Source organism: Oncorhynchus keta, chromosome 2 (assembly GCF_023373465.1).
Source record: "Oncorhynchus keta strain PuntledgeMale-10-30-2019 chromosome 2, Oket_V2, whole genome shotgun sequence".
Taxonomy (NCBI): domain Eukaryota; kingdom Metazoa; phylum Chordata; class Actinopteri; order Salmoniformes; family Salmonidae; genus Oncorhynchus; species Oncorhynchus keta.
Genome location: NC_068422.1, coordinates 58902619 through 58915117, shown reverse-complemented (window position 1 = coordinate 58915117; position 12499 = coordinate 58902619). Strand labels below are relative to the sequence as shown.

At 42.5% G+C, this 12499-nt stretch overlaps 1 protein-coding gene across 4 annotated transcripts in view; it reads right to left on the bottom strand.

Annotated features, from left to right (window-relative positions):
• Positions 1 to 12499, bottom strand: part of tspan4a (tetraspanin 4a) — a 99944-nt gene that overhangs the window by 67775 nt on the left and 19670 nt on the right. Inside the window, exon 2 of one of the 4 annotated variants that reach the window (XM_035734614.2) lies at positions 6165 to 6244. In XM_035734614.2, the coding sequence (XP_035590507.1) occupies positions 6165 to 6227 (63 nt within the window). In that variant the 5' untranslated portion in view covers positions 6228 to 6244. Of the gene's footprint in view, positions 1 to 6164; positions 7918 to 12499 lie in introns of those variants that run through there. The other 3 variants (XM_035734604.2, XM_035734596.2, XM_035734586.2) reach the window with 3 other exon arrangements.

The window sequence follows — 12499 nt, the reverse complement described above, 5'->3', positions numbered from 1 at the left end:
GACATTATGCAATTTATAACCCCCAACCCTAGTCTGTGGTTGACCAATTAGAATTCCTTGCAGTAAAATTGGGCCAATGGCCAAATAACAAGTATCCTGCGTCAAGGTCAATGTATAGACCATTCGAACCAATGAAAACTTGCCACATGTAGCTATGAGTCCAGGACTGAAACTCCTACACCGATTCTAAAACAGATGTAGAACTTAAAAACAACTATTTCCATTGATCGTTAATTCCCATTTGACCTCTAGTCCTCTGTGTTGTGAATTATCTTAAAATATTTTTACAATAGTAAACTAAAACTAATAATGAAAAAACAATTTAGTACACTGAAATAAAATAATTAACAATCCTGTTTGAAAAACTATCTTTGACTCCAAACGTAACGAAAAATAAATGAAAATCACCATAAGTTCAGTTTAGTTTTGGGGGGGTGGGTAAGACAATTGTCCGACTTGCACCTCATGTCGACTGCATGAACAAAACTCATGTGATCAAAGGTCATAAAGTTGTGCTAACACTATGCTATTCTCATGCACTGCCACTGATGTGCTGGTTGTAGCGTGTCGAAGTAGGGAGAATGCGCATTTTATGGCTTATAAAAACGTTGAACAAAGTGTTGACAGTGCTGGATAACAACTTAAACATGAACTTACACATAAAAGAGACGCTTTTTACTCTCTAGTCATGGTTTTAAAAGTTTCGAAATCCTACAGTATCAACTTCGCTGAGCGTTTGAGGCTTCTTTTTGCAGTCTATGGCTAAAGAAAACTGTGCAGACACGAGCTATCTGATTGGCCAGCGGTAGGCCTATAGGTACACTTGATTTGCTCTCTGGGTCTGCCGGGTAGGCAGTTCTACTTTCAGACACATGAAATGGTTCAAATTGGGAACACTTTGCCTTCCCGGTGCTAGGGCTGTTGAATCAAGTGCACCTACCACGAACAGCGCGAAACGTATATTAAAAATTGGAATGCAAGACTTTATCGTTGTTTGTTTTACAGAAATGTTTGGTGATCAACTAGGAAAGCCTTGGAGATTGACCAGTCGTGATCGACCGGTTGGTGACCACTGCTGTAGATAGTTCAACTCTCCAGTAGGAGGTGCTGCCCTGCCTATAGTTTTTTTTCTTATAGTGGATATTACATTGAAGAGCGGATATTTTTTCAAAGGTACAGATTTAACATACATGTAACCCTCAAATCTACGTTGATTACTTTTTATAAATCCAATGTATTTTACAGCATAGATTCCACATCACAATACATTGGCAAATGACGCTAAAACAACATTGACTCAACCAGTTTGTGCCCACAGTCACACAGAGTATCTGCACATGTGCACGGGGTGCGCTTCATTCTGCTACAACGTGGTAGCTACGGGACCAAAACAGCAGAGAAGTTTAGTCACGCTTCAACGCTCCTGGATGTTGCGGAAATTGAACCACTACCACTGTTAACTTCATACATTACATTACACGAGTCTACCTTTGGGGCGACAGGTAGCCTCGTGGTTAGAGCGTCGGGCCAGTAACCGAAAGGTTGCTGGATTGAATCACCGAGCTGACAAGGTTTAAATCTGTCGTTCTGCCCCTGAACAAGGCAGTTAACCCACTGTTCCCTAGTAGGATGTCATTGTAAATAAGATTTTGTACTTATGACTCGAAATATACATTTGTTTTTATAAAACGAAATAGAAACTAGTAAAGTGACTCTGAAAGGCAAGTCAGTAAACAGGTTAAATAAAATTTAAATAAAACCTTTAAATCTTAACCTAACCTATGACCTGACCCATCACTTCATTTATTACTTCCCCACAGTGGCAAGAAGTGATGTCCCAAAATCCATCCCAAAAGCCTCACAGGCATAGGTTACTTTCTGTCCCTAACACAAAAACTGACACTAAATAATATACAATTGAAATATAAATTTGTTTTTATAAAAATTTAACTAAATGGAAATGATGAAAAAGACGAATTGAAACTAAACTGAATTTCAAATAAAACTTAAATAAAAACAAACACAAAAACCCCAAACTATAATAACCTTGGCTGTGACCTTTTTTATTGTCTGTGTATGAGGAAAATATGTTTCATAAGAATGTATTAGGTGCAGTGTGTGTTTATATGAGAGAGAGCGAGAGAAAGCATGTGTGCGTTGCGTGCGTGTGTGTTTGAGTTTCTGTCTGCTGGTAATGAGCATGCTTTTTGTCTGTGAAAGTATGTTTATAGTGTTGACAGTTGTAATAAACAAACAGCCAGGCGTTAAAGGTGAAGTTCACCACAAAACACTTACGGGCCCTTTATAAAACACTTGCCTTGCTGTTTGTCAGTACCCCAGACAGTCTCTAGTTCCATTGTTTGAGTATTTAGATTTCTGTATTTTTTATATCAAAATGTTGAATTTCCCGAAATTAACGAAAATGCATAAAAAACATAACGGCCAAACAGTTCTATTTTGAATCATCAGACCAGAAGAAATTTATCCAAAAAGTACGATATTTGTCCCCATGTGCAGTTGCAAACCATAGTCTGGCTTTTTATGGTGATTTTGGAGCAGTGGCTTCTTCCTTGCTGAGCGTCCCTTCAGGTTATATCGATATGGGACTAATTTTACTGTGGATATAGATACTTCTGACCTCCAGCATCTTCACAAGGTCCTTTGCTGTTGTTTTGGGATTGATTTGCACTTTTCGCACCAAAGTACGTTCATCTCTAGGAGACAGAACGCGTATCGAAATGATGTCAATTAGCCTTTCAGAAGCTTCTAAAGCCATGACATCATTTTCTGGAATTTTCCAATTATTGCATGACGTTACTGATGGCGTGCCACAATATTACACTGCCATCATTAGACTAGCTAAAGTTAGGCTGAATGGTTTTTACCACCAGCTCCTCCTTGGCTGGTTTTTCAACCGGGGCGATGTTGGGAGGTAGGTTTGGTGTGTCAACTTTGAAGTATGGGTCTTTGTATATGACCTGTTAATCTTCCCGCCACTTGACAGCCTGCTGGACCAATCGGGTTCTAAAGTTGAACGTCTTCAGTTCAGACACTCTTCTCTACCCAATCCTTAGCGTTATGTTATCCTGTCCTACTGCCTATCCTGTCAATCTGCACATGGCTGCAGATTGACGAGGGCAGCGTTTTCTGAGCTAAACTGACCGAGACGCACCTCCAACAACACATACAACCTCACATAATTTTGCCTAAAAACAATGACAATTTCTCTCAACCAGTGGCCAATGGACTTTTTGGGTGAGCGCTGATGCTGACTTGTGATAAGCACTGCCCACTTGGTCAAAGGCAGGGGGCGCAAAATATTTTACTTCTCCATTTCCAGCACTCCCCTCAAGGGTGCTGTTGGAGAGATGCATCGCTGCGGCTCTCCACCAACGTTCCGTCAAAAATAATATCTATGATAAATCATGTAGCAGATATAGGATATGGTAGAAAGAGTATATGGCCTTTTCTGTAGCTTAGAGGCTGGAGATAAAATGTCTGACAATGTAATGAGACGGACACTTTTAACATCATGCTTCTCCGATCAAATAGCCTAATCTAAATGGCACGCAATCAAATAAAAAAATTGTGCTGTCATGTTAACAAACAACATGTCCTAAAAACAGGACAGATCAAAGTAAAATGGCCAGTATAGAATAGACAATCACAACTGTTGTCCAGGAGTTTCATCCCATTGTCATCATCAGTGGTTTCAAGTTTGACAAGTTGATCGATCATAGCTTAAAAAGTCAAATTGATTAGTCATAGGAATCTGGACAAAAAAAGCCAATGCAATCAGCCTGTTTAACAAAATGGTGGGCCCACCACATGGATAGGCAGCAGTGGAGGTGCCTCTGAGGAGGAAGGGGAGGACCATCCTCTTCAGTGAATTTCAGAAAATAAATGGGCCTAGGCCTATAAAACATAAAATATTACAGGCCGAGGGATAATTAGCCGTATTGATGATTGCACAATATATTTACATTTACGTAATTTAGCAGACGTTCTAATCCAGAGCGACTAACAGGAGCAGTTAAGATTAAGAGCAATACTCATGGGCACAGACAGATTTTGCATCTTCTCGGCTCTGGGATTCGAACCAGCAACCTTTCGGTTACTGGCCCAAAACTCTAAGCGAAAGGCTACCTGCCACAATGCTATTGATGGCTCTCTTGGTCTTGTATACTTGAAGAATGTATAGCCAACTCACTGCTCAAAGGGTGTTAGTGGTCAAGTGTGAGGCTGTTTGTCTTCCTTTTGTTTGTGAGTTTACAGGCTAGTTAGGATGTTATTGGTATAAAAGCTAGACTGGCAAACGCAAGCAACATGTTCTCCTCTACTACCACTATTGACTTTATACTTATTACACTGTTTCGTAATATACATTCATGTTTATGTAGACCCAGATTCTGAAGTCCGTGTGTCCCATACATTATTTTTCTATGGCGCACATCCACTCGTTGTAGACACTGTTTACCAAGCCAGCATGTCGTCATTGTCAGACAAACTTGAAGGGGACTACAGTAGGCAGTTACATTATGGGGTGTAGGCAGGACACTCGAAAATACAGCTATTTATTTTCATCTTAGAGAGCAATATAAATATACCCTGTGAGTAATATTGGCCAAAACACTTACGCTTCAGAGAGCTTCCCATTTGGACCGTGAAGTGTGGCATGGCGTTTCCAAGGTGATCCTGGGCATTCTAAAGAAAGTCTCCAACACACCCGGATTGATGAGGGACAAGAAATCGTAGTGGTTTAGTTACGTACACACACGCCATTTTCAGCTGGATCGTCAGTCTGATGTTCTATTTTCTCCATTATCGGAAAAGGTCTGTTGGTATGTCCAGCAACTGCACCAGCAGTGGCCGTGCGTTCTGGGAAGAGCCTGTGTTTCCTCAACATCTGCTCGCTCCTGTCTCTCTTTTCTCTCGGTCAGCCCGCAAACGGAACAACTCAGCCTCAGTATACTCCAGCTTAAACCGATACGGTACTACAGTACCATTCTGAAAATAAGGCAGGTCTTCAATTTCCTCTTGGTTCTCGAATCTGACATCCTTTACTCTAACCAAATTTGACGAGGGCAGTAAATACTGTGAGGGAGTGAGAATAGAAAATTGATTGCTTTACATCCTTCAGCCACGCCGACCTAGGTCCCGAGTCGCATGAATCCACTTCTTGGATTTCAATACGAAAATAACATAATACATGAATAAAGTGGCCAGAGCGGTGTGTTTGGGTGGAGTTTATGACGGACTTTGACGTTGCATGGGATTTCTATGGGGAAGGAGGGGTAGAATCAGCTTATTACCTACGTCTAAATACTCAAGCAATGGGCCTAAAAACAGTCTGGGTACTGACAAAGGACCAGGCAAGTGTTAATGTTTTTTCCCGGTGAACTTCCCATTTTAAGCTGTGTGTTGGTGTGGGGTGGGGGGGGGTGCGAGGATATACAGAGGATACAACAAACATCCCTGTCATTTAGCTCCAGACTTTCAAAAGGCCAACAATTTCCAGTTGAAGAGCTCTGCCAGTTTTAGTCAAAGGGGACCATAGGACCAGCCCCTTGTAGAGACCCAAAATCCCAGGGCATGCAGAGAAAAGGATAAAGGAAAGTCATGAAGGGCGAGTAGAGAGAGAATGCTAAAGAAGAGAAAGAGCTGTGAATTTGAAGCATAATGGTCACATTTGAGAGCTGTGCAGGCGTCAAAAGGGAGTGAGGGGACGGACGTTATCGTCGTGAGACTGACACGGTCGAACAGACACAGACAGTCAAGAGCCCCCAAGTGTAAAAAGATAGGAACGTGTCGTAGACGGACCGAGTTCACAGCAGCCACTTTTGCAAAAGAGTTGGATAGATGGGATAATGAATTAGAGAGTGACTATTTCAATAGTTGCGATACAAACAGGTTTCCGCATGCATTTTCTGAACAAACAGGCAGAAATATACCCATACAAAAACTAAATTTAATGAAGCACACGCACACAATCACTCATATAACACCTAGACAGACAGACAGACAGTTAGACAGACACACACGCACACGCACACACACACACACACACACACACACACACACACACACTGGACTCACCAAGACTTGCCACATTGAAAAACACCCCCACCACAAACACACTCCAAATACCAAAAAGCTGGACTCACCCAGAAGAGGAGGTTGAAGAAGACCATGCCGTAACGCAGGCCCCTCATGCAGCCCTCAGCCATCCTGCAGCGCCGCAGCTCTAGGAGGAAGATGAAGGAGAGGTCCAGGTAAAACACCACATACTTCTTCCCCTGTGAGGTGTTGTAGCGACCTTTAGCCGCCTGTGGCCCAGGCGCCGTGTGGAAGCCAAACGCAAAGGGCGGACGTTTATACTCGTACTCGCCACTGTAGCTGTGGAAGCCCGAGGTGAAGGGCGGCGTCTCGGGCTTGCTGTCCAGTGAGGGACTGCGCCGGTACGGCGTCTCGTCCGTGCTCGAGCGCCTCATGGACGAACTGGAGGTGAGACGCTAGCGACAGCTGAAGTTTTAATTCAACCCCTTCCTTCAAGAGCTTCAAGTGGTCTTTGAGAGCCCACACAAAAAAAGTCACTTAAGACCTGAACAGAGACACAAAGTCCAAACAACGTGTCCTATGGGGACAAATGTTCAAAATTGTGGTGACAGTAATGTGGAACAGCAACTGCTCCCAATAGTTTCTAAGCTAACCAGCCTACAGTGTTTTCACCACAGAAACTGAAGCACGATCAGGCATGTAAATCCAACTGTGCCCCTGCAGTGATAGACCAGCTAAGATTAAAACACATCACCTCAAATTTCTTACGTTGCTTAATCCTACAACACCTGTATATTCCGGCTTCCCTTTGCTTAATCCTACAACACCTGTTCGTTATTATGTTCCTTTCCTGAATCCCACAACTACTGTACAGCTGTCTATCACTTGAAAAATAAGCTTTCGTTTTTCCAATTCCAGCTAATCTTAGATCAATCGGACGCACATAATCGCAGGAGCGCTTGGCACTACCCAAACTGCTCTAATCTGGTCAGTCGGCTGAGTGATATGTCACACCTGGTAACATTAGAAATTCCGGAGCAGGTGCGCTCTGGCAGAGAAAACAGCTACTGTTGACGACGACAGTGTTTTAGCCAATCAGTCTCTTTTACACCAGAACCACTTCTTCATTAAGAACGCACGCTAGTACTCCATCCAGTTGGAATTTATTCTGAATGTTCACCAGTGCCCATTGTCTTGGCTTCATTTTCCCTCACATGCAGAAAAGTTCAAAAGAGAGAAGATGTGCAGACCAAGAGACAACACTGGGGGTGAATGTGTGGGGATGAGTGAAGGGAAAGATGCACTAGAAAAGGATAGGTAACTGAAATGAGTAGAGCAATCTTTGGCTTCCATTAGGTGAGCGTTCTGGTTTTCCTGTTCGTTCTTTTTCCTCCTCTCTAACTCCCCCTCTCTGCTTTTCCTCGGTCCCCCCTTCCCGCAGCTGCTGTTTTGCAGCTCTACCTGCTACTTGTCTCACTGCCTCTCTCCTTCTTCACCTCGGCCTCCCTCCCTTTCTGTCTATCCGTTCTGATGTAGACACATTTCCTTAATTTCCACAATCCAGCCAGTAGTGCGTTGTATTAGGGCAGGGTTCCCTCTCCTCCTCTTTTCTCCCTCCCTTCTGTGCGCCTGTTAGTTTGTTCTCTCCTCTTTCTCTATGGGTGGGTAACGAGAAGAAAGTATCCGCCAGGGTCATGGCCAGAAGAAGAAGAGACACATTCCTCGGAGGGAAAAAAAAGACTGCAGTGTCATAGCAACCGTCCAGCCTGCCTAAAGCTCTCTCTCTCTCTCTTTCTCTCTCCCTACCTCTCTCTCTCTCTCTCTCTCTCTCCCTCTCTCTCTCACTTACTGTCTCTCGCATTCACTCACACTATTTCAGCGCTCCCCTTCTACTCCTTGATAACTGTCCCCAAATCCTGACAGTGAGATGGGTTGGAACAGTCATTCACAGCCTATAGCCACACCCTACTACAGAGCTGAGCCAATCCGCTTCCTGCATCCCATCCTCCCTCTCTCTCTCTATCCCTCTCTCTCTCTCTCGCTCTCGTTCTCTCTCTCTCTCTGACACACAAACACGTGAGCCTTAACCCCACACAAAAGAGGACCTGCTCCTTGGTTAATAACATACCAGCAAGAAGCTAGTGCTCCCTCTCTCTCTTTCTCTCCATCTCACTCCACATTCCACGGTGCTTCTCTCACTCTAAATCCGCTTGACTACAGTAGTGTTTTCAACCTCTATCCCCCGACAGGACCAAACATACCCACACAGTGCAGCTAGAATCCCATGCTGCAAACAACTCTCCCTAGACGTGCAAAAGCATTAATATAGATGGGAAACGTACTGCCTCACACTGCTGCACCTGACAGACGATCAGACAAAACAACAGCACAACTCCGACGACCGTCTGGGTCAAAACAATGAATTGTGACGAAGGCTTTGTTTTTAATAACAAAAAGGCCCATTATGATTGAACTTGTATTTTACTCACCAAGATGCCAGTAGCAGAATATTGAACTTTCCGTTTGTTCTTAGACGCACGTGTTAGACTGCAAGGCGGCGAGTTACTGATAAGCCTATAATTGTTCAGTGCTTGCTATTGATGTTCGGTAATTGTGTGGATCATCTAAAACATAGCATTTGTGTTGATATAAAGCGCAATCCTATACTGTGTAATATACCTATCAAAAAATGGATTTTCCATAAATCCTCACGTATTGCTGAACATACAAAATAAGGAAGGCATAAACGTCCTGGAATGTAGCACAGTTCCTTGTAGATATGCGTATCAGTCCATCAGGTTTACAGCATAACCTCCTTTCTGCAGGGGTAGAGAACCATGCCTGGTAGCCCCATCTCAAATACAAAACTAAGCAATGATAAACTACATTATGACAATGTAATGATAAACTAACATAGCGGCGGAGGCTGGTCCAGGTGAGAAGGGGAAAACGGACCTCTTTTGTACATTTGGGTAAAACACATTCAATTATCCATTATTGTCTGAATATGTTTTATGTAAATACTATACACATACAGACACATTAATGTTCTACCTCTATACCCTTGCTATTGTAGGGTTGACTTGATTTCAGACCCACAGAGAATGAATGAGTACCAGGCTATTATACATGTGACAGTTTACAGTGAAACTCTGAGGCTCAGCAGGTGGTTAAATGCACTACACGTTAGAAGCCACTTTCAATAAACAGACTAAATGACCAGGAAATACAATAGTCTTAAAGTAGGGGAGAAGACTGTGAGGCTACATTGTAATGTAGTCATCATAGATTAGCAGACCACCTACGTCCTAGACAAGGACTCTTAATAGAAGAGTAATCTATTCCTGCTGGGACGTGACATTATTATTTTGTGAAGTGAACTAATGGCTATGGTTGTGGGGTGACATCAATATGTTCATGCTGAGGCCAAGTCAATGGCATGCTAGATCAATGTTAATTATCAACGCTTGAATATTGAGAGCGGGACTGTCTCAATGGGATGGAGATGAATGGTCCCGAACTGTGGATCGTGACTGGAGTACAGGTTGGTTGGAGGATTTAAATAAATAAAATATGACTATGTAGTTCATTCCTTCAAGCTGGCCAAAAGATGTCCTAAACATGTCCACATTTTCCATCAAAGATTAATTTATTTTACTACATATTATCTTTCTATTGCCTCTGTTTTTCAGCTGCACAAAAAAATATATGGTGAGTCCCATGTAGTGGAAAATGTTAATTGGACGAAGATCCAAGGGTTTTATTTTGGAAGGAGGCAGGGGAAAATTGACTTTCCACACAGTGGAGATCAGTACAATTACCAGATACCAAACCCAGTAAAATAAACCAAGAGAAAAACAACAGTTGACATCTATATTTGTTCCCCTCTGAAGAGCAACGGTAGATTACCTCTCCTAGTGTGAAACGACAAAGGAAATGGAACTTTAATAATTCATCAAATCTACCACAAAGCCTCCACACACACAGCCTCCATGGAACTGATTTGTATTTGATTTGCAGTCATACTGGGCAGTGCGTATCTAAACACAGTTCCACACTTACAGTTGAAGTCGCAAGTTTACATGCACCTTCGCCAAATACATTAAAACTCAGTTTTTCACAATTCCTGACATTTAATCCTAGTACAAATTCCCTGTCTTAGGTCAGTTCGGATCACCACTTTATTTTAAGAATGTGAAATGTCAGAATAATAGCAGAGAGAATAATTTATTTCAGCTTTTATTTCTTTCATCACATTCCCAGTGGGTCAGAAGTTTACATACACTCAATTAGTATTTGGTAGCATTGCCTTTAAATTGTTTAACTTGGGTCAAACGTTTCGGGTAGCCTTCCACAAGCTTCCCAAAATAAGTTGGGTGAATTTTGGCCCATTCCTCCTGACAGAGCTGGTGTAACTGAGTCAGGTTTGTAGGCCTCCTTCCTCACACACACTTTTTAAGTTCTGCCCACACATGTTCTATAGGATTGAGGTCAGGTCATTGTGATGGCCACTCCAATATCTTGACTTTGTTGTCCTTAAGCCATTTTGTCACAACTTCGCAAGTATGCTTGGGGTCATTATCCATTTGGAAGACCCATTTGCGACCAAGCTTTAACTTCCTGAATGATGTCTTGAGATGTTGCTTCAATATATCCACATCATCTTCCTGCCTCATGATGCCATCTATTTTGTGAAGTGCACCAGTCCCTCCTGCAGCAAATCACCCCCACAACATGATGCTGCCACCCCCGTGCTTCAAGGTTGGGATGGTGTTCTTCGGCTTGCAAGCCTCCCCCTTTTTCCTCCAAACATAATGATGGTCATCGTTTCATCAGACCAGATGACATTTCTCCACAAAGTACGATCTTAGTCTCCATGTGAGGTTGCAATCCATAGTCTGGCTTTTTTATGGTGGTTTTGGAGCAGTGGCTTCTTCCTTGCTGAGCGGCCTTTCAGGTTATGTCGATTATAGGACTCGTTTTACTGTGGATATAGATACTTTTGTACCTGTTTCCTCCAGCATCTTCACAGGGTCCTTTGCTGTTGTTCTGGGATTGATTTGCACTTTTCACACCAAAGAGACAGAATGTGTCTCCTTCCTGAGCGGTATGACGGCTGCGTGGTCCCTTGTTGTTTATACTTGCATACTATTGTTTGTACAGATGAACGTGGTACCTTCAGGCGTTTGGAAATTGCTCCCAAGGATGAACCAGACTTGGAGGTCTACCTTTTTTTTCTGAGGTCTTGACTGATTTATTTTTATTTTCTGATGATGTCAAGCAAAGAGGCACTGAGTTTGAAGGTAGGCCTTGAAATACATCCACAGGTACATCTCCAATTGACTCCAATATTGTAAATTAGCCTATCAGAAGCTTCTAAAACCATGACATCATTTTCTGGAATTTTCCAAGCTGTTTAAATGCACAGTCAACTTAGTGTATGTAAACTTCTGACCCACTGGAATTGTGATACAGTGAATTAGAAGTGAAATAATCTGTCTGCAAACAATTGTTGGGAAAATTACCAAGACATTTGTGGAGTTGTTGAAAAATGAGTTTTAATGACTCCAACCTAAGTGTATGTAAACTTCAACTGTATATCAACACTGGGTGATATTCAATCAAACTCACACTGCAGGAAACCATGCACGGCACTAAATGGATTTAACAAATGTGGATCCATCACCCACCTTTTTTTGAAAAAATAATTTGTAAGTGAGCACATTGTCTATTATCTCATCTTAATTACAGCGAATAGTGAAACAAACATCAAAACAGAACATCGGTCTCGGCCCTAAATAAACTATAGTGGTATGAGAAAGGGCACCTGCCATCCATCCATCACACTTCCCAGCCCGGGGACAGTGTCAAAAGGTGCCAGCCTGATGCTGATCTCGTCACACCTTCTAACAGCCCCTGTGAAAACCTCTTCACCAGCCACAACCAGGATGTATCTGTCAGTTCTCTCAGTGATGTTATGAGCCTTATCCATATTCACCTACATCAGATTCATTTCCCAGATGTATTATTTATTGATAGGAGAATAATCTTCTCCGCTCAATTTCTATGCAGTCGAGGAATGCTTTCTTTGTGCATCCGCACATGCGGATTACGAACATTACTGGGAATGAGTGAGTTTCTAATGAATGGGTGTTGAGCCGGGGTGTCGATGTAACGATTCTGACGAAGAGGAGTAGTAGGAAGGATCGGAGGACCAATGCGCAGCGTGGTAAGTGTCCATATTGTTTAATAAGAATAATGAACACTGAACAAAACAATGAACGACACCATGAAATAACAAAACCGAAACAGTTCCGTGTGGAACAAACACTGACACGGAAAATAATCACCCACAACTCAAAAGTGAAACCAGGCTACCTGAGTATGGTTCTCAATCAGGGACAACGATAGACAGCTGCCTCTGATTGAGAACCATACCAGG